This window comes from Nicotiana tabacum, chromosome 7 (genome assembly GCF_000715075.1).
Source record: "Nicotiana tabacum cultivar K326 chromosome 7, ASM71507v2, whole genome shotgun sequence".
Taxonomy (NCBI): Eukaryota; Viridiplantae; Streptophyta; class Magnoliopsida; order Solanales; family Solanaceae; genus Nicotiana; species Nicotiana tabacum.
Window position 1 is genome coordinate 166896600 of NC_134086.1, and position 23752 is coordinate 166920351.

Here is a 23752-nt window from a genome sequence, read left to right on the forward strand (position 1 = left end):
CCTCTTCTTCAATTTCAAGCCACAAGCCCAAAAAATGGCCCAATCTTCCCTACGACCCAGTCCATTTTGAACTGGGTCGACCCAGTCCATAACCCAAAAGACCCAATACCCCTATCTTGCATTTCAAAGACACAAAACAAAACAAAAAAAAGGAAGAAAAAAACCTAAAAATGACCTAAGTCATCCGCCCCCCCCCCCAAACCTTTGCTCTTTCTTCTCCATCTCCATCTTACACAGCCATGGCTGCCCTAAAACCTCACCTCCCATGGCTGCGCTTACCTTCTTCTTCGTCCACTCAGAACAACCAACGTCACCACCATCCACGTCGACCTCCCCGTTGCATCGCCGGAAAACCCTCAATCAAAGAAGAAAAAATATCAAACCCACCGTTGCCCGCTTCATCCCCGTCGTCACTGAGCTTCGCCATCAACATCCATGGCTGACCTGCACCAGCATCACGTCCAAACCACCACCAAACACCACTGTTACACCCAGTCGCTTGGCCCGTCGACCCTACTGTTCCGTCGCCTCCTTCCACTGTTACACCCAGTCGCTTCCATGGCCAAGCTCATCGTCGACCAGCTGCTCAGGTTGCTGCGTCCTTCTCCTTCGATGTCCTTAAGCCAAACAAGTTGACGCCATTGTCTCTCGCTGCTGCCCTTGTTTCTGAAACACCATGGATTCCATGGATGCGGCTCGTCGCTGCTTACTCCGTCGCTAGCCAAACACACGAGCAACTGCTTCAGTCTCCGAACTACTGCTGCTCGCGTATCTGGTTTGAATTCGCTGGCCATGGCAGCATCGTCATTAGCTGTTTTTTCTCCTTCGTCATCCCGTTTGCTACTGCTTCATCGTCCAGATTTTGCTACTGTCCCGTTTCTTCAGTTACTTCTTAATCGCGTTCGTCATCGTTGGTTCGAGCTTTGGTCGTGGCTCGTCAAGTTCGTTGTTGGTTTAGTCGTTTGTTAGTCGTTCATCTCCGGTTAGTAGATTTTTGAATTTTATTTTGTCCGCATTTCGTTTTGATATTTTCGAATCTAAAATCGGCAAAGGTTTGTTTTGTTTATCGTTTGAATTAATTTTTAGTTCTTGTTCATGTGTTATTTGTTAAATTAATTTTCAGATTTTAAAATGGAAGTTTAATTAGTTGTTTTCATATTCATGTCATGTTTTGTATTATTGTTTAAGTGAATATTTGTTAGTTTGATGTTTGTTAGATTCAAATTGAAATTTAATCAACTATTTCTTCAATTTGTTTCATGTGTTTATGTATAGTTAGAAATTGTTAATATTGTTAAGTTCGAGTTTAAGTTCATAATTGTTTCTTCGTCGATCTTGTTATTTGTTTAAAGAATTTAGTTGTATTAAAGGAATATATTGTTTTAATCGTTTAATCCGTCATGTTTGTTGTCTTAAAATAGATTCATTCATGTTCATACTTTGTTTGGATGATCTTGAATCCGAATTTTATATAGTTTGATTTCTTGTTTACCATTTATGATTATTGCTTGAATTGTTCTCATAATCTTGTTTTAAGTTTAATATAAGAATTGTTTGTTGTAATGTTGTTAGAGTTGATTTTAAGTTCAATATGATTGAATTTAGAAATCTTCATACTTTGATTGTTGTTGTTGTTGAATCCGAAAATAGGATTGTTTGTTGCTAAAATATTGTTCAATCAAATTTTAGTTGTTCTTTATTGTTCAATTCGTGTTCATGTGATTTGTTGTTGAAATGTTGTTAAAATCGTGTTCATGTGATATTGTTGTTATGATGTTCATCCATGTTCATATTGTTGTTTGAACATTGTTAGAAATTGATCATATTGTCTATATTTTGGTTAAGTTTGATTAATTGATGTGTTATAGCTGATGGGCAGTTTGGTAAATTTGTAGTACGTTCAGGGGTAGTTTGGTAATTTCAGTAAGGTCGGAAGGGTTAGTTTAGGAATTATACATTTTGAAATTGTTTATTTGAAGCATGGGGGACAAAATGAAATGGGGTGGGTTGTGATATGATTATTTAATATAAAGGGGGGACAAGATTTAAATTAAAGGGGAATCTTGCATTATTTTAAATAAAGCATGGGGGACAAAATATAATGGGGTGGTGTGATATGTTTATTTAATGTAATGGGGATGAGTGGAAAGATAATGGGTTGGGTAGAGAAAAAGTATTGATTTAATTGATTAAAAGGTTTATAGGATGTGTTATATATGTGAGGTCTTGAAGAAGAAATACATAACAAGAATACAGATAGAGAGAAAAAAACGGACAGAGAATAGAAGAGAGAAAAATTCCGAAAAATATTTAAGCTTTCAAAATAAAAATAAAAGCTAAAAAAATCTACTGCTTTCTTTCTTTGTTTGAAATTAGTATTAATGGTTGTTGTTACATTTAAAGCTTAAAGCTTTTGTTTTTGGGATTACTACTCCACCGGTCTGTTACTGGGTTGTTACTGTTGCTGGGCAGTTGTTGCTATTGCACTGTTATTACTGTTGCTGATTTTCATCTTCATTTTCTTTTGCTTCCAATATCAGGTACATATCTTTTAAACTCATGTTGTGAAGAGCTTCAACATGGCAAGTAAATGAAGTTTGGAATTATAAGGATGTCTTCTACTCATTTAAATTTTATTAGTTTAAATTTCAGTTTTGTTTTAGTTGGTTAATATAGTATTAAATCAATTAGTAGATTAGTTCTCTTTCTTAATAACTAATGGCTTAGTTATTTTAGGAACGCGATCAACTCATTTCTTTTAATATATGAAATAATGTCAATGATTTTTTACAAAATATAGAGTTAAGTGTTTGCAAATAGTCGCATAGGCAGAGAATAAGAATTGGTTTATTTATCTCAAACTCAATCTTTGTAAACAAATTAACCAAACAATTATAACTTTGGACTAAAAACAAGTATATGAGAAGGATATGGGATTTACAAGCACGAATTGCAACATTTTATGTCAAGGATATGTAGAAATAGAATTCGCATTAAATGTAACAATAAAAATTCTTCAGAAACTATTAATTTGTTTATCAAATTAATTCTTTTTTCCAGTTTTATATGCGATTCAATTTTTGGATATGTTAATGTTGTATCCACGATAAAAATGGTAGTATTTTTAGTTACATGTTGTTTGTTTCTTTTTCATATCATTAATTCTTTAAAATTTGAATAGTTTTGAGGTATATAATTCATACGCGTAAAATAAGACTTGTAGCAACGCCTAATAAATTTTGAATTCTTTGTCAAGAAATTTGGTGGCATCCCAATCGGTAATTCTCCACGATTCTTACATTTAAAAAATAGATAGATGCAATAAACATTTATGGAAAATCTATACTACTATTAAGAATCTTTTGCGTGATTAGGGATGCGTTCGCGTAACCTGATTATATTTCTAAAAGCAATTCGGATTATGCGTTCGCACAACTTCGAACGAACATTTAATAAAAAGGGGGCTCTTCGGAGAATATCAATATTAATTTCATATAACTCGAGATGTGCGGTTCAATATTTAATTATACAAGAGCGACGAACGTTCTTAATTTTATTTTTAGCACAATTTCGAACTTAAGTTTTTTTTTATAATAAAAAAAATTTCGAAAAAAAAATAAATAATAATTATTATATTGTGTATACGTACGCGTGACACGATTTTTACGTTAAAAAATATTAATATATAAAACGAATACACGTACGCGTGATTCGATTCGAAGAAGGGTCTTTAATTATAAACAATTTAAATAGAAGCGGTAACAATAAAATCATGCAATAAAAATGTATTTAATAAAATAATCAAGCCAAATATAACAGTTGAGCGACCGTGCTAGAACCACGGAACTCGAGAATGCCTAACACCTTCTCTCGGGTTAACAGAATTCCTTATCCGGATTTCTGGTTCGCAGAATAATAAACAGAGTCATATTCTCCTCGATTCAGGGATTAAAATTGGTGACTTGGGACGCCTTAAAATTCCCAGGTGGCGACTCTGAAACAAACAAACAAATCCCGTTTCCACTGTCCTTTAACTGGAGAAAACTCCCTACGCCCCTCACGAGGGCGGAAAAAGGAGGTGCGACAGCTCTGGCGACTCTGCTGGGGACATAAGTTGTAACCCAGAACCACTGGTTCAGGGTTTAAAGAATTCGAGCTTAAGATAACTGCAATAATTGGCTTTATTTATTATATGATTTTCAACTGTTTATATGCTAATATGCTAAATGTTGCTTTTTATCGCTTTAATATTATTTGAATTATGAATATATACAACTGCTACGAAACCCCCTTCTTTCTGAGTCTTCTGTATTTATGGTGTACACGTGCGCGTGACCCACCTTTCTGTTAAAGTCATACCAAATAAGACGGAGTTGGGACAAGTAACTAGGCCGGGTAGACTTTCGTGCTCCCGGTACGTTGCCCCCGCTTCGGCTCAAACTGTCCGTTTGGGTAAGCCAGGGCTAGATCAATATGCCTCAGGTTTTTTCACTTAGAATAACTCAACTTCATGCCGGATCCCTATTAGGAGCGATTGTTTGCATCACGTGCATTTGACTTTGGAGACTCAACACAGGGGTTGGGTCTGTCTAGGACAGGTGTACCAAAAAATAAATGACCATCCTGATGCATCTTACTTGCTGCTACTTGCGCATTTATTTGATCCGGATTTGTGTGTTGACTGACTTTTGAATATCATGAATAATATTTTAAAATTGAAAAAAAGAAATAGCGGTTAGGGAATTGGCTGTTTATTTTTGAAAAAAAAAACAATGCCCAAATACTGTCAAAACTCTGCCGAAATTTTGAGAAAATGAAAAAAAAATGTCTTATTAGTTTGTTTTATTAAAACCAAAGAAAAAATAGAAAGAAAAAAAAATCGTTGTTTTGTCTTATTTTTCAAAAAAAATAAATATATATATATATATATATATATATAAAGGAAAATAGTTTGTCTTCCCCTGAAAATGACAATGAAAAAGAGTCTTACTTTTAAAATAGTTTTTTTTTATTCGTTTCTGAAAAATTCAAAATAATAAAATAAAAAGAGTCGCGTTGAAAGTGGTTTTATTATTTGTTGCAAATATATATATATATATAAAAATCCAAAAAGTTTTTCTTTATTTCCAAAAATGTATATATATCTTTATTTGTTGCAAAAATATTTGTCCTGCCAAAAAGTCTAGAAAAGTTTTTTTTTAGACTCCCAATTTTCAAAACAAAAAATCCAAAAATATTTTCCATTATTGACTTCTTTAAGAAAGTCTTTTTAATTATTAAATATATATATATATATATATATATATATATATATATATATATATATATATATATATAATAAAATAAAACAAATTCGAAAATATTTTCCTTCTTCTTTAAAAATTGAAAAGAAAATTCAAAATTCAAAAAAAAAAAATTTTTTTTTAGAAAGCATTTCATTTATTAAAGGTAAAATTCCAAAAAAATATTTTCTTTCTTCTTAGAATAAGAAAAAACAAAAAAAAAAATCTTCCTTTTACTTTTGAAATTCTCAAAGTTCAAATCAAAAGAAAAGGAATTTTTAGAAGTCTTTCTTTCAAAAAGAAAATCAATCAAAAATTCAAAAAATATATATATACTTCATTTCTTCTTTCAAAGTAGTTCTTTTACAAATTCAAAATAATAATAATTTAAAATTAGTTTACTTACTTTATTCATGACCTGCCCGAACTACGCAGGTTTGATTCTCACCGGATGTGAGATACGTAGGCAACCCTCATCGGGTCCAACCCCACCTTTTTTCTAAAATAACCAAAAACCAATAAATAAATAAAAACGTGTCAAAATTTTAATTTTGTCATAAATAAGTCGGGCGGTGTCCAGCCTCCCCTTTTGCTAAAAATAGCCAAAAAAAAAAAATATGTCAAATTTTAAGAGTCATAAAGAAGTCGGGTGACGTTGTTTTATCAAGACATAGCCGAATGTTCCCGAATGGGATGCCAGAAGGCCGACTTTGTATAAACAACCACCTTTTGGGTCATGTTTAGGATTTTGGTCTAGTTGACCCACACAGCCTTAAAAATCTTCGTCCCCGAGGCGCTGAAGGGTCGTGTTTGCAACACCATGTTTTTATTGTAATTTGAAAAAAATAATAATAAATAGTCGGCAGTCAGGGGAATACCGTTTGAATTTTGTCATAATAAGCCGAGCCAGCTTCGGTCGCGTCTTAAACCGTTCTTGCCAAAATAGCCTTAGAGTATCTTTCAGTTGTCGAAAGGCTATTTTCGTAAAATAACGGACAAGTGTGTAAAGTGTCATATAATAATCCTCTCCGGCCTCAAAATTTGGAAGGGGCCGCATTTGCAAAAATAACCGTTTGGTTACATTTGTCAAACGGAGAAAGGAAGCTGGCCGTTTGTTTTTTGTAAAACTTTTGATTATAATATGTGGGTCGTTTGATTTTCAAGTTTGTAGGTCATTTTTTTTGAAACCCAATATGAAAATTGAAAAAAAAATGATTAGTATTGCTTATCTTTTATTGGTCCGAACTACGCAAGGTCTGATTCATGCGGGGTCATGATACGTAGGCAATCTCTATAAGATTCGACCACCACTGAAAAAGAAAAAAAAAGGAAGAAAGAAAAATAAAAGAAAGTGCAAGTGCATCGCATTTCTGATAAAACAGTTTAACTGCTTAGGTGCATTGCATCTCTAATATATGATTATCTGTCAAATGACCTGACACTAACATGATGGCTTCCCTTTGCTGTGTTCATATATAGAAAAGTGGTTGGTTGTGGTAACTCCTCCCCGCAAAGCAAATGACACAGAACCTCAGAACAGGATGGGTCGGTACTGATGACCGACAACAATTGGTCGAACAGAACAACGGGTTGGTAGAAGAAGTGAAAATGCTGAGACAACATGTGGCAGACATGTATCAAGCATGGATAACTGGGAAAGCACCACCCCCACCACCGCCAAGCTTTTCAAACTCTAGCATTACCCATCCCCCATACTCTCCATCCCAACCCACTTATGACAGCTTTCCTAGCTACCCGAGTAGCTCCATCACTCGTCCACGCTACTCCCCTCCCCAATGCTACTTCTCTCCACGAGGTTCCCAAAGATGGGCTTCACTTTCCAAATACCCAGCTCCACAGAAGGCCTATCCACCCTCACAAGCCTACCGGAAGCCCCCTGGATCAGGTTTCCGGCCCAATCAAGCATTTAGGAACGAAAGGTTGCTCAAACGAGGAAAGGCTCTCACCCCTATCGGAGTATCTTATGCAAGTCTATTTGAAAGGCTAAAGCATGCTGGCTTGATTGAGCCGCTCCCCGCATATACTCCAGATCCACATGTAAGAAACTTTGATCCGGCAGCGCAATGCGCGTACCACTCCAATGTCATAGGGCACAACATTGAGAGTTGTCGTAATTTGAAAAGGGAAGTAGAGAAAATGGTCCAAGAAGGGCGGATTGTGATCGATGACAGTAACATGGAGCACTCAAACCCTATCGAGAACTTGTTGACGGAGGTTGATGATATGGAAGTTGATAATGGTCTTGGCAATACTAATGCAAAGCTTAGTGGCTAAGATGCCAATTTTGATAAAATGGGAGGACGCTCCGTTCCTTGGTTAGCAAGAAAGAAGCTGTTTATGGTTTATTTTGTTGTCATTTCTGTTATCCGGATTATTTTTAGGGTTGTAATCCGAATATTGTCTTGTGTCAAACCTTCTTATCTTTCCATTTTTATCGTATCAGTTTGTTTAAGTCTCGTTGATGTTGTGTTAAGATTTTATTCTGGTTGTTTTGTTTGTTTTTCTAACCATTTCGCTGGAAGTTTAATACAAAAGCCGGTCTTTTATTATTTCCAGTCATCTTTTTATTTAGTCCTTTTGTCATTTTCGTTCAATGCCGATTCTAGGGACATGACATGCGCACACAGTTTGGGCCTAGTCTATAAAGTTAATCATAAAACCCTGGGAAGGTGATCAAAGCATTTAAAGGAAATAAGAACGGTTTGAGATTATTTGAAGCCCGAGTCATGTAGAACTGGGGCAAGTAAAACATAAAGAAAACCGTTAAATGCAAGATTCGCCAAATTGGCATGAGGGTCGTTCATGAGAGTGAGAGTGTCGCCCAGCAGTGCTTTAGAAATGACAAATGAAAAAGCAAGTGTTTAACATAATTGTCAAGTCCAGCACCATCGGAAGAGACTATAAATCTATGTTCAATTGTGTTGTTTGCACTTAGCATGTTTTGAAGAATGGAATGACGAAGGCATTTTGCTCTGCTACCTAAACACTTTATCCTTCGTTACCCCTTTTGAGCCTTATTTATTTTCTTTCATACCCCTCATTCGGAATCAATAGCAATGACTAGGAAATACGAGCCTGGAAGGTAAAGAAAAAATTAAAAAAAAAACGAAAAAAAAGAAAGAAAGTCAAATGAAAAAAGAGGAATTGGGAACTACGTTTGACCTGATTCCTCAAAGAGGATACGTAGGCGCTTCACGACTCGGTCATAGGGTGCATAGTGTGCATAATGTGCATGGTATGCATGGTGTAATAAATAAAAATTAAAAAAAAATTATTTAAATAAATAATCCCCAAGCAAGAAACTGGGGCAAGGGTTGCGCTCGTGGTAAGCAAAATTGGTTCCGAAGGTTGTAATTTTGAACCCCAAATTGATTTGTTTTTGAGCCTTTAATACCCTTTCTTTCTAAGCCTATCCAAAAAACCCACATTACGGTCCAAAGAAAGACCTTCTGATCAGTCTGCAAAAGATGCCAAGTCAGACAAATGAGAATCTTACCAGCGAACATAACATTCTGTTCCACAGCAGAAAGGACTCTAATCTCCAGCAGAGAGAGTCATACCGGCAACACTCCAAATCCCCAGCTAGAAAGTGATATAAATGAGAGAGTCTTATCGGTGAAAATCTTCACGGACACCATAAGGCGATGAAAGCTGAGAGAAAAACCCAAAATGAGAGAGGCTTGATAGTGAAAACCCTTCGGGCACTACAAGTCGAATAAGATTGGGAATCAGATGGGGAATAGTCAAGGGAAGACCTTGAAAGACGATTGATGACGAAGGATAGGCCACATATGCATGTCATGACCATTAGAGTCAGTGTTTTCGTTTGATAGGTTTTTATTTATAGTTTCTTTTGTTAAAGAGTCATTTTTTTCCTTTGTCTTTTATTCTGTTCCTTTTTATCTTTTCCTTTCATAGAAATTTCCTCAGTAGAGTCTGTTTGGTCAAGACCAGTGGGAAATGACTTCAAAGTAGACCATCATCTTTCCAAGATAAGATCTGACTAGTACATCCAAGTGATATAGTCAGGAAGGAACAAACGCGAGGCCAGTGTCAAGAAAGATATCCCCACCAAAAGGATTGACGAGTGTCAAGAGGGATATCCTTACCGAAATCAAAGGTTATTAAACCTCAAGACCAGAGCCCGTGGACAAAACAAGAAAAACAATAAGCATGATTTGGGAAATTCATGCGAGACTAAAAGGTCGGGAAAATGCAAGTTTTCCGAGCCATGCCACGAAAGAAGAGGGATATCCCCAGCAGAAAAGGATTATCCCCAGCAAATAATATCATCCCCAACAAGTTGTGGAATGCAGAGCAAGGAAGGGAAAAGGGAAAACCATCCCAGTGGGAGTATCACAACCAACCACCGCGTTTTAAACTAACAAATTTTGTTTAAATTGAAACAGGTAAAGGAAGTGGCATTGATGACAGAAATGCAGGCCATAAGGGAGACTGTCAAACTGGGGCAGAAAATTTTCCTTTCATTTGGAAAATTTTCTGGAAGTCAGATACCCATTCAGGGTAAAATGAATATAGCACCAGTCTCAAGGGAAGTGGTCTTTGAACCAGTTTTACCCCCAGCATAACAAGTTTTAATAAAAGAAGTTGTTCCCCAGCAGACAGAACAAAGAGATGACATTTGTGCTCAGAAAAGCAAAAACCATTATCATCCTCAGCAGCTTCCAGAAGAATGAAGCATCGATTTGAAGGGATAAAATTCCCCAGCAGCATTATCCTCAACAACGTTATCCCAAGAAGATAACACTTTTATCCCTAGCAGTGTTGAGCGAAAATAAATTCTGAAAAAAAAAATTGAATTTGAAGGAGGGGAAGAAAGGAGAGTCCCACAGTGGTATTATCCCCAACAAGCAAGAACAAAGCAGAGCGAAGGAAGAATTAAAGAAGAAGTCAGGCATCCACCTGGAGAATGAGGATGAAAAAATTGAAGAAGAAATCAGGCGTCCACCTGGAGAAGGAGGATGAAGAATTTAATAAGAAGTCAGGCATCCACCTAGAGAATGAGGATGAAAAAATTGAAGAAGAAATCAGGCGTCCACCTGGAGAATGAGGATGAAGAATTAAAGAAGAAGTCATGCGTCCACCTGGAGAATGAGGATGAAGAATTAAAGAAGAAGTCAAGCGTCCACCTGGAGAATGAGGATGAAGAATTTAAGAAGAAGTCAGGCGTCCACCTGGAGAACGAGGATGAAGAATTTAAGAAGAAGTCAGGAGCCCACCTGAAGAATAGAATGACGATATATTGGTTGAAGTCAGGAGCCCGCCTTGAAGAGAGGAATGACGATTATTTTCAAAGTTGTTATCATGAGCCCGCCTGAAGAGAGGAAAGGCATTTTTAAAAGTTGTTGAAATCTTGCCAACCTAAAGAAAGGAATGGCAATGTATCGGTTGAAGTCAGGAGCCCGCCTGAAGAGAGGAATGACGATTATTTTCAAAGTTGTTATCAGGAGCCCGCCTGAAGAGAGGAAAGGCATTTTTAAAAGTTGTTGAAATCTTGCCAACCTAAAGAAAGGAATGGCAATGTATCGGTTGAAGTCAGGAGCCCGCCTGAAGAGAGGAATGGCGATTATTTTCAAAGTTGTTGTCAGGAGCCCGCCTGAAGAGAGGAAAGGCGTTTTAAAGAGTTGTTGAAATCTTGCCAACCTAAAGAAAGGAATGGCAATGTATCGGTTGAAGTCAGGAGCCCGCCTGAAGAGAGGAATGGCGATTATTTTCAAAGTTGTTGTCAGGAGCCCGCCTGAAGAGAGGAAAGGCGTTTTAAAGAGTTGTTGAAATCTTGCCAACCTAAAGAAAGGAATGGCGATGTATGGTTTGAAGTCAGGAGCCCGCCTGAAGAGAGGAATGGCGATTATTTTCAAAGTTGTTGTCAGGAGCCCGCCTGAAGAGAGGAAAGGCGTTTTAAAGAGTTGTTGAAATCTTGCCAACCTAAAGAAAGGAATGGCGATGTATGGTTTGAAGTCAGGAGCCCGCCTGAAGAGAGGAATGGCGATTATTTTCAAAGTTGTTGTCAGGAGCCCGCCTGAAGAGAGGAAAGGCATTTTAAAAAAATGTTGAAATCTTGCCAACCTAAAGAAAGGAATGGCGATGTATGGTTTGAAGTCAGGAGCCCGCCTGAAGAGAGGAATGACAATTATTTTCAAAGTTGTTGTCAGGAGCCCGCCTGAAGAGAGGAAAGGCATTTTTAAAAGTTGTTGAAATCTTGCCAACCTAAAGAAAGGAATGGCGATGTATTGTTTGAAGTCAGGAGCCCGCCTGAAGAGAGGAATGGCGATTACATTTCAAGTGTTGAAGTTGGGAGCCCGCCCATAATAACAGAGGCATACATTCAGTCTTTATATTTCAAGCATTGAAGTTGGGAGCTCGCCCAAATAACAGAAGCATACATTTCAGTCTTTAATTTTCAAGTGTTAAAGTTGGGAGCCCGCCCAGATAACAGAGGCATACATTCAGTCTTTAATTTCAAGTATTGAAGTTGGGAGCCCGCCCATAGAACAGAGGCATACATTTCAAGTCTTTAATTTTCAAGTATTGAAGTTGAGAGCCCGCCCATAGAACAGAGGCATAAATTTCAGTCTTTACATTTCAAGCATTGAAGTTGGGAGCCCGCCCAGATAACAGAGGCATACATTTCAAGTCTTTAATTTTCAAGTATTGAAGTTGGGAGCCCGCCCAGATAACAGAGGCATACATTTCAAGATCAAGTCAGAGAACAATAAAACAGAGGGTTACAATAGGAATCCCCAGCAGGAAACAATAAAATTCCCCGGCACCGGGAAACAGAAGGTTGCAACAAGAGGTCACAGCACAAACTCAAGTGCATGTGTCAAAAGAAGAAAAGTATCGGAAGAAATGCAAGCAGACAAGGAAGCAAGGCAACAAAAACAAATTGTAATTTAGCCTAGCTTCTTGTTTTCTTTTAAGCACATTGTAACAAGGAGATCGGTAAGCAGTAGTAATAACATGCAACAACAGTAACAGTGCAGTCCAACGGTAGTCCCAGCTACCAAAGTTTCCCGAACTACATTGACCTGATTCCTGTTTAGCCCAGGATATGTAGGAAACCTTTGAAGCAAAGGTTCGGTCAAATCTTTTTCAAAAAAATGCTTCAACGGAGTACTCGAATGAGCAAAAATCGCTCGCTTTATCTTTGCACGAAAACCCTTCATATCTTCGGGCAAAGAGGGGCAGCTGTAAGCACGTGATTTTTGCCCTATATGAGAATTACTCCCAAAAAATTCAAAAAATAAAGTAATTTTTCTTGGTGTGCAATTTTGTGATGTTTTGTGATATTTTGAATAATTATTTGTATTTATCTGTGCATGTTTATTTGCTAAATTAATAAAAAATACAAAAATATGTCACATTTTGCATATAGGATTTAATTCTACAATTGTTAGTAATTAAATTTGTTTTACAAAAATTAAAAATTACAAAAATAGGCATCGTTTGCATTTTTAGCATTTAATGTCCAAATATACAATTTTATGCTTAATTAATACTTAATTGTGCGTTAATTGTTATTGGGAGTTAATTTGCGCTTTTATAACTTAATTTAGTTCTTAATAATAGTTTAAGTATTTTTATAATTTAGTTTTAGAAAAATAAAAGAAGAAAAGAGAGCGAAAATATAAAGAAAGTCGGAATTAGGCCTCTTCTTCAATTTCAAGCCACAGGCCCAAAAATGGCCCAATCTTCCCTACGACCCAGTCCATTTTGAACTGGGTCGACCCAGTCCATAACCCAAAAGACCCAATACCCCTATCTTGCATTTCAAAGACACAAAACAAAACAAAAAAAAAGGAAGAAAAAAACCTAAAAATGACCTAAGTCATCCGCCCCCCCCCAAACCTTTGCTCTTTCTTCTCCATCTCCATCTTACACAGCCATGGCTGCCCTAAAACCTCACCTCCCATGGCTGCGCTTACCTTCTTCTTCGTCCACTCAGAATAACTAACGTCACCACCATCCACGTCGACCTCCCCGTTGCATCGCCGGAAAACCCTCAATCAAAGAAGAAAAAATATCAAACCCACCGTTGCCCGCTTTATCCCCGTCGTCACTGAGCTTCGCCATCAACATCCATGGCTGACCTGCACCAGCATCACGTCCAAACCACCACCAAACACCACTGTTACACCCAGTCACTTGGCCCGTCGACCCTACTGTTCCGTCGCCTCCTTCCACTGTTACACCCAGTCGCTTCCATGGCCAAGCTCATCGTCGACCAGCTGCTCAGGTTGCTGCGTCCTTCTCCTTCGATGTCCTTAAGCCAAACAAGTTGACGCCATTGTCTCTCGCTGCTGCCCTTGTTTCTGAAACACCATGGATTCCATGGATGCGGCTCGTCGCTGCTTACTCCGTCGCTAGCCAAACACACGAGCAACTGCTTCAGTCTCCGAACTACTGCTGCTCGCGTTTCTGGTTTGAATTCGCTAGCCATGGCAGCATCGTCATTAGCTGTTTTTTCTCCTTCGTCATCCCGTTTGCTACTGCTTCATCGTCCAGATTTTGCTACTGTCCCGTTTCTTCAGTTACTTCTTAATCGCGTTCGTCATCGTTGGTTCGAGCTTTGGTCGTGGCTCGTCAAGTTCGTTGTTGGTTTAGTCGTTTGTTCGTCATTCATCTCTGGTTAGTAGATTTTTGAATTTTATTTTGTCCGCATTTCGTTTTGATATTTTCGAATCTAAAATCGGCAAAGGTTTGTTTTGTTTATCGTTTGAATTAATTTTTAGTTCTTGTTCATGTGTTATTTGTTAAATTAATTTTCAGATTTTAAAATGGAAGTTTAATTAGTTGTTTTCATATTCATGTCATGTTTTGTATTATTGTTTAAGTGAATATTTGTTAGTTTGATGTTTGTTAGATTCAAATTGAAATTTAATCAACTATTTCTTCAATTTGTTTTATGTGTTTATGTATAGTTAGAAATTGTTAATATTGTTAAGTTCGAGTTTAAGTTCATAATTGTTTCTTCGTCGATCTTGTTATTTGTTTAAAGAATTTAGTTGTATTAAAGGAATATATTGTTTTAATCGTTTAATCCGTCATGTTTGTTGTCTTAAAATAGATTCATTCATGTTCATACTTTGTTTGGATGATCTTGAATCCGAATTTTGTATAGTTTAATTTCTTGTTTACCATTTATGATTATTGCTTGAATTGTTCTCATAATCTTGTTTTAAGTTTAATATAAGAATTGTTTGTTGTAATGTTGTTAGAGTTGATTTTAAGTTCAATATGATTGAATTTAGAAATCTTCATACTTTGATTGTTGTTGTTGTTGAATCCGAAAATAGGATTGTTTGTTGCTAAAATATTGTTCAATCAAATTTTAGTTGTTCTTTATTGTTCAATTCGTGTTCATGTGATTTGTTGTTGAAATGTTGTTAAAATCGTGTTCATGTGATATTGTTGTTATGATGTTCATCCATGTTCATATTGTTGTTTGAACATTGTTAGAAATTGATCATATTGTCTATATTTTGGTTAAGTTTGATTAATTGATGTGTTATAGCTGATGGGTAGTTTGGTAAATTTGTAGTACGTTCAGGGGTAGTTTGGTAATTTCAGTAAGGTCGGAAGGGGTAGTTTAGGAATTATACATTTTGAAATTGTTTATTTGAAGCATGGGGGACAAAATGAAATGGGGTGGGTTGTGATATGATTATTTAATATAAAGGGGGGACAAGATTTAAATTAAAGGGGAATCTTGCATTATTTTAAATAAAGCATGGGGGACAAAATATAATGGGGTGGTGTGATATGTTTATTTAATGTAATGGGGATGAGTGGAAAGATAATGGGTTGGGTAGAGAAAAAGTATTGATTTAATTGATTAAAAGGTTTATAGGATGTGTTATATATGTGAGGTCTTGAAGAAGAAATACATAACAAGAATACAGATAGAGAGAAAAAAAACGGACAGAGAATAGAAGAGAGAAAAATTCCGAAAAATATTTAAGCTTTCAAAATAAAAATAAAAGCTAAAAAAATCTACTGCTTTCTTTCTTTGTTTGAAATTAGTATTAATGGTTGTTGTTACATTTAAAGCTTAAAGCTTTTGTTTTTGGGATTACTACTCCACCGGTCTGTTACTGGGTTGTTACTGTTGCTGGGCAGTTGTTGCTATTGCACTGTTATTACTGTTGCTGATTTTCATCTTCATTTTCTTTTGCTTCCAATATCAGGTACATATCTTTTAAACTCATGTTGTGAAGAGCTTCAACATGGCAAGTAAATGAAGTTTGGAATTATAAGGATGTCTTCTACTCATTTAAATTTTATTAGTTTAAATTTCAGTTTTGTTTTAGTTGGTTAATATAGTATTAAATCAATTAGTAGATTAGTTCTCTTTCTTAATAACTAATGGCTTAGTTATTTTAGGAACGCGATCAACTCATTTCTTTTAATATATGAAATAATGTCAATGATTTTTTACAAAATATAGAGTTAAGTGTTTGCAAATAGTCGCATAGGCAGAGAATAAGAATTGGTTTATTTATCTCAAACTCAATCTTTGTAAACAAATTAACCAAACAATTATAACTTTGGACTAAAAACAAGTATATGAGAAGGATATGGGATTTACAAGCACGAATTGCAACATTTTATGTCAAGGATATGTAGAAATAGAATTCGCATTAAATGTAACAATAAAAATTCTTCAGAAACTATTAATTTGTTTATCAAATTAATTCTTTTTTCCAGTTTTATATGCGATTCAATTTTTGGATATGTTAATGTTGTATCCACGATAAAAATGGTAGTATTTTTAGTTACATGTTGTTTGTTTCTTTTTCATATCATTAATTCTTTAAAATTTGAATAGTTTTGAGGTATATAATTCATACGCGTAAAATAAGACTTGTAGCAACGCCTAATAAATTTTGAATTCTTTGTCAAGAAATTTGGTGGCATCCCAATCGGTAATTCTCCACGATTCTTACATTTAAAAAATAGATAGATGCAATAAACATTTATGGAAAATCTATACTACTATTAAGAATCTTTTGCGTGATTAGGGATGCGTTGCGTAACCTGATTATATTTCTAAAAGCAATTCGGATTATGCGTTCGCACAACTTCGAACGAACATTTAATAAAAAGGGGGCTCTTCGGAGAATATCAATATTAATTTCATATAACTCGAGATGTGCGGTTCAATATTTAATTATACAAGAGCGACGAACGTTCTTAATTTTATTTTTAGCACAATTTCGAACTTAAGTTTTTTTTTTATAATAAATAATAATTATTATATTGTGTATACGTACGCGTGACACGATTTTCACGTTAAAAAATATTAATATATAAAACGAATACACGTACGCGTGATTCGATTCGAAGAAGGGTCTTTAATTATAAACAATTTAAATAGAAGCGGTAACAATAAAATCATACAATAAAAATGTATTTAATAAAATAATCAAGCCAAATATAACAGTTGAGCGACCGTGCTAGAACCACGGAACTCGGGAATGCCTAACACCTTCTCCCGGGTTAACAGAATTCCTTATCCGGATTTCTGGTTCGCAGAATAATAAACAGAGTCATATTCTCCTCGATTCAGGGATTAAAATTGGTGACTTGGGACGCCTTAAAATTCCCAGGTGGCGACTCTGAAACAAACAAACAAATCCCGTTTCCACTGTCCTTTAATTGGAGAAAACTCCCTACGCCCCTCACGGGGGCGGAAAAAGGAGGTGCGACAGGTGTTTCTGAAGGTATCGCCCATGAAAGGCGTTATGAGGTTTGAGAAGAAGGGGAAGCTTAGTCCCCGCTACATTGGTCCATATAGAATCCTCCGAAGGATCAAACAAGTGGCTTATGAGTTAGAATTGCCACAAGAACTAGCTGCTGTACACCCAGTGTTTCATGTGTCCATGTTGAAGAAATTCATGGGAGACCCGTCTCTTGTGGTTCCTACAGAGATTATAGGGGTTAAAGATAGCATGTCTTACAAAGAAATTCCAGTGGCTATCCTTGATCGTCAAATCCGCAAGCTCAGAACGAAGGAAATTTCTTCAGTAAAAGTGCTTTGGAGGAATCGAAAGGTTGAACAGGATACATGGGAAGCCAAGGAGGACATAAAGTCCAGATATCCCCATCTTTTTGAAGAGAAAAAGGAAAATGTGGAAGGTAATTAACCTTTCCATTCAGGTCTTATATTATAATTGTCATGTCCTTCAGTATTTACTCAGCTTAGTATTTAGTGATCACGTGCTCGTTCAGTTTGATATACATGTATTCATGATAATTTAGTATTCTCATATCTCCATAACACCCGTTTAATGTCCATAGATAGCCGTAGTTGTAGCCAGGACCATCATTCGAGGACGAATGATCCCAATGGGGAGATAATGTAACACCACATAAATTTGAATTAGTTGTGGATACATTAAATGAATATTCATGTGATGGTTATCAATTGGTTATGATAATAAGTGTACGAGGCATATCATAAGTGATTTGGGGTCCAAGGAGAGGCCTAAGTCTAAGACAAGTTGGAAATTACATGATAGACAAAAAATTCCATATGAGTGCGCCCAAGACAAAATTTTGCACGAGTATATCTACATTTATATAAGGTATTATTGATTTACAACCTATGAAATGAAAGATATTTGAGTCTAGTTTCTAAAGTTTCAAACCATTCGTCATTTGGACATTCCTACAAGAAGTTATGACCTAATTACTAAAGATATACCACCAAGTTATTTTGGCGGACAGCGAAGCGAGCTCGCTTCGCCAAAGTAGACACGGATTTTTGTCTTCCCTTGCATGCAATGGACAGCGAAGTGAGGACACTTCGCTAGAGTAGACGCGACCCAGTTCCAGCTCTTTTAAGCCAATTTCAGAGTTAATTTTTCCCTATGTCTTTTGGACGAATTTTAGGGTCTTCCTCCACCCTCTCAAGACCTCCAACCCCTCCCATCTTCAAGGTAAGCAATCTCCATTAACTTGGTATGAAATTCCATCATTCTTACACTAGTATTGATGAAATCTACTCATAAAACACATAGATCTTCAAGAAATTCCTTTAAAAACTCAAAGAAGGGTTTTGCAAGATTTCTTCCAAAAGGTAATCCTACACCCTTAGACTTACATGTATGAATTTATTATGGGTATATGAGTGTGAATTAAGTATTAGGACTCTTGGTGTGGTTATTATAAGCCATAAGTTCCCAATATAAATACATAATTATTATAGAGATTGGAAGGTGATTATTTGATGGAATTTTGTTGGTTGAGTGTAGATGGATTGTCATACATGTGATGTTGGAAGTTATAAATTGGTTAATCATGATGGTGGGATAAATTTTTGATGAATGGTGGTAGTTAGATGAACTAATTATATGGCGATGAGATGTAGAGATTTATGCCTACAAGGTGTTTGATAATATGCCTAAATGACTTAAGTTATGGAATTGTTACTAATATTGGGTTCCGTTGGATGTTGCTATTGTAGATTGAAGGTTCTTAGTGTTGTGGATCATTGTAGTATCACCAAGGGGTGAAATTAAGGTATGTAAGGCTAACTCTTTACGTTTGGGAATGTCTTTGTCTATGATTCTCCCTACGTCCCATTTATCATGACCATTACTAGTTTCCTCATAAAGTAATTATGCCTTGGTTCCATGAATAGTAGTAGAACTTCTATTCTCTAGATGACATAGTTTCATATCATTCGATATTCTATGAGTTTCAGCTATGACAAATCAACTTATTATGAATACTCATCTCGGTCTAATCCTATTCACTATTCTAGTATCATGTAACTCAGTATGGTTCATTGTTTTAGTATCATGCATTGCTGTATGATTCTCAGTTCGTGATTCTAAATTCCTGAATGTTGAACACCTTTATTTGGGCCTGAGGCCGTAGTTTATGCTTTACGCATTTTTGGGCCTGAGGCCGTAGTTATGTATATGTATACTTGGGCCTGAGGTCGTAGCTTGTGCATATATATATATATATATATATATATATATATATATATATATATATATATATATATATATATATATATATTGGGCCCAAGGCCGTAGTTTATCAGTTAAACAGGTTGTTCATCATTCAGAACAGAGAGTATTCATATCCTTTCTTCCTTGTTCAATTATCAGTTTATCAGCTAGCAGTTCAGTTTCATTTTCAGCATTTTTAATTCTTTCTTTCAGTTGCTTTACATATCAGTGCAATTCAAATGTACTGACGTCTCTTTTTGCCCGAGGCCTGCATCTCGCGATGCAGGTAACAATTTTCAGGTTGACGATTCTGCTTGCTAGGACATCTCGTATCAGCTATTGGTGAGCCCTAGTCTTTCGGGGCCTTATTTCTCTTTTGTTATAGTCATTATAGTATTTCAGTTAATATGGTATACCGGGGACCTTGTCCCGTAAACAGTTAGCATTTTCAGTATTCTTTAGAGGCTTCGTAGACTATAACCCAGTCAGTCAGATATTAGCAAGCTTTCATGTGTTAGCCTTGTCGGCTACTTGTTTATACTTGCAGACCTTTTAGTATTTTCCGCATCTATGATATTTCAGTCAGACTCTTTAGCAGATTATCATGTTTTATATTTACCTCTAGCTCATAGTTACACCACATATTGATTCAGCCATACAGTTGGTTCGCTCGGTCACATGCAGTCAGGCACCAAGTGTCGTGTTACGCCCAGACCATGGTTCGGGGCGTGACAACTATTATAGTATACAATATATTGTTATGGTATACTGTAATAATATGCAAGATACTGTAAAAATATGTTGTAATAGTATACAATATACTATAATTGTATACTTATTACCCGTAAATTCACTTGTCTTTTCTCTTTTAATTTGTTTTAAGTTTTTACTCAGCGTGAGGGGCAAATTGAAAATGCAAATATATATATATATATATATAGAGTATGGTATATGATGTAACGATATACTCTTACAATTATATCCTTTTAGAATTTTTTAATTTTTTTATGACAACTGATATTGTCACACCCCTTTTTTACAAACCTCACTTAACTCTCTTAAAATAATAAAAAGATTTAGTAAAGCTTGAAAAGGGTTTTCCAATTAGAACATGACAAAAATTGTATTCAAAAGAAAAATAACTCAGAGTCGCCACCTGACATTTGATTTCGGTGTGTCAGGTCACCGTTTTTTCTAAAAATAGTGTTTTTCTTTCAAAACACTTGAGACTCCAAAACTAAGTCTGCACCAGAGATTCGGGTAAGGGGGTTCATTTGACTCGGGGAGAAGGTGTTAAGCACTCCCCAAGTTCCGTAACTAGTACGGTTCCTTACTTGATCTAATCGGCTTTAAAATATTCAATTGAGGTAGAAAATACAGAAAAAGGAAAATAAACACACAAGAGGCTCGAGATCGTCCCCACCTAAATAAAAGAAAAATGAAAAGAAAATAAAAATACTACAAGTCTCTACTTTTGCCTCCAAATACAAATACTTCGGGGCATACCCCGGATAAAAATATATACAAATCCTTCGGGGCATTCCCCGGTTAAATTTAATTAAGGGAACGACCTCTCACCTTAAAACTAACAGAAATCTTAAAGATTGCCTACCTAGGTGTGGTCGGCCTAGTCATGCTCCTAGCGAACGATGTAACAAAAAAAAGCAAATAAAAGAAAGAAAAAAAATAAAAAATAATAATTCTAATTCATGTTAATCTTTTTGACAACTAATTTCATTTGTTAGATCGAGCCCAATCCTAAAGAATGTAAGTACGTTAATCACTAATGAGCTCAGTCTTTCCTCCCAAGTCTCTCGACCCATTCTATATAAAGAGGCATACAAACAGTAACAAATGTGAATCGGAAGAGACAAAATCAACTATCTAAAACAAAGAAATCATCCAAGATCATCTATGGCATCTACGAGTTAACGAAAGCTAAACATGAAAAGAAGGAAGATTGAACTAAAGCCATCAGGAAGAGTCATTCAAAGGTGTCCCTCGTCACCCACTTTCGTTAATTTTCCATTATGTCAAATCCAAGACTCTTACTATCACATTCAAGATTTTACTAACTTAATATTAAACTATCCAAACTGAAATAAGTAAAGAAAATTATATCCAAAGTTCATGTAGCCACACAAAGAGAAAAGTTTAGAAGCAAAATTTGTCATGATTTAACATTCGAATCAGAAGCTGCCTAAGACATGAGTTGGAAAAATATGCTCTAACATTTTAAGTTACTCAAATCTTACATCTTGACGGAGAGATGATCAAATCCATTCATTACAATAATAAGATTCCTTCTTATCTTCAATTTTATTTTAATAAGGTAAGACTACTAGCTAATTTTAACGTTTGAGATAAGAATAATAACAAACAAAAAAAAACGTGATAGAAGATGCTTCAAACCTCACGACAAACAGAGATCAAAAAAATTAACTCTCCCTTAAATGGCTCTCCCGAGGCTTTTGTTCACTCTAATAACAACAAATAAATAAATGAAAGAGGGGAGGAATGAACCTGAAAATGCTTCTCCTTCAATATGTAAAGAAAGTTTCTGCAACAGATTTAACAAGATGAAGGCCCGAGGAAAATACAACCATATGAAGCAGAAACCACAAATTCAAACCGGGAAACGATCTTGAACAGAAACTCTAAATCCAAACACCCACTTCAGCTTGACTCCATTTCAAAAGAAAATTCTAGAGGAAGCAACGGAATTATCCCTTTTTTTGTATTTTTTGATTTTGAAGTATAATTGAAGCTAGATGAACTGATTTTTCTTTTTTATATACAAAAAAAAGAACTGAAACCAAAGATCAGAAGACAAAATGTGGAAAAAAAGAAATCGACACCCTGGAAACTTTTTCTTTCGAATGTTTTTTTTCTTTCTATACGAAAATCTCATTGATATTTTGTGCTAACTTTGAAGGAAAACAGAATATCAAATGAAAATTGAAAAGCAAAAATATCTTCCTAACACTTTGAAACCTTTTGATCTTTTGTGTAGGTGAAGATGGCTTTTGGTGTTCTGGAGTAGAAGACGATGTGGGGTGGGGGGTTCGATTTTTGGGAGTTGCGACTGAGGTATTGGAGAGGAGGGTGGCGGTTGTTGTCTCTTGGAGTCTAGATGGCTGCTCCCCGCTCCAAATTAGATGGGTCGTTGTTTTGCTGAAGAAAAAGAACGATGGGGGGTGGAGGGGTTCGATTTTTGGGAGTTGCGGCTGGGGTCCTCTTTTTGGGTAGGGATTCTAAGTTTTTTATCTCATTAAGGGAAATGGGGTGTGGGCTAACAAGATTTGGGCTTCAAAAATTGGGCTCTAGTTTCCTACAAACATTGGTCTAAAAAAAGGCTGAAAATTTAATTTGCCTTTTTAAAATACTTATAACAAGGTATAAAATAACTTTTAATTGATTAAATTTAAAATAAAACTAAAAATTGTAGTTGAAACTATTTTTGGTATTTTCAAAAATTATATTAAAATAAAATAAAATAAGGTTCAAAGTAATATATCCTTCTAGAAATATCTAATACGTGAATTAAATAGAGAAATATGGAACTATTTTTTGTAATTTTTAATTTTTGTTCTTAAAATAAAGTAAAATAGTTAAAACTAGTTAAAATAGCGATATTAGGCCTAAACTAAATATCTAAAAGCTAAAAAGCGTAAAATATCGGGGAGAGTCAAAAATCACATGTCTACAGCTGCCCTTTTTTGACTGAAAACACGAAGTATTTTCAGACAAAGAACGACGAGACATGTTTTTGACCCGACCCTTATTTAAAGAGACCAAAATTTAAAAGAAAGGAGAATGTGACCGAGCCCTGGTATCTGAGCTGCCTACATATCCTTGGATATAAAGGAATCAGGCTACGCGTAGTTCAGAAGTGAATGAGGTGATGGAGTATACTGAGGTAGAGAGTCGGTCGAGGTTCCGGTCAGCGGTCCTGTTATTAAATCAAAATCAAAAAAATGAAAAAGACTAACTAAGTCTGTCAGCTATGAGTTACAAAATTCATATCTATAAGTCTTCTGAAGCTTGATCTTGAGTCTTGAATTATTTTTCATGCAGACTTTAGATTTGAACCTTGACGCTCACTAGTTGCAGGTGCTAGTTCATTCTTCTTCAGTTTTTTCGGATCAAGACCGGACATGTAGCGCTCGTGACTTCAACCACCTCTTGAGCAGTTCACATCTTTTTTCTGCTTCTGCATTTTGGATTCACTTTCTTTCTTTTATTTCTTTTTCCTTTTTTTTTGGGATTGAGACTACTTCTGTTGGTCACCTCGGACTGTTGACTCGCATTCTTGCTGCGATCTTCTGCTACTTCTAACTTGGATTGAATTCTGAAATGACTTCCCTCGTTCTCCAGGTGGGTGCCTGCTACTGACTTGAAACTTGAAATGACTCTAAAATGAACTCTGAAATGTCTTCCCTCGTTCTCCAGGTGGGTGCCTGC

The 23752-nt window shown here is 35.8% G+C and overlaps 1 protein-coding gene across 1 annotated transcript; it reads left to right on the forward strand.

Moving 5' to 3' along the window:
• The first annotated feature begins 1500 nt into the window (after positions 1 to 1500).
• LOC142161923 (uncharacterized) lies at positions 1501 to 7759 on the forward strand. The gene is made up of 2 exons (XM_075218030.1): positions 1501 to 2540; positions 6762 to 7759. The coding sequence occupies exon 2, from the start codon at positions 6801 to 6803 to the stop codon at positions 7575 to 7577; it is 777 nt and encodes a 258-aa protein (XP_075074131.1). The 5' UTR covers positions 1501 to 2540; positions 6762 to 6800; the 3' UTR covers positions 7578 to 7759.
• The last annotated feature ends 15993 nt before the right edge of the window (positions 7760 to 23752 follow it).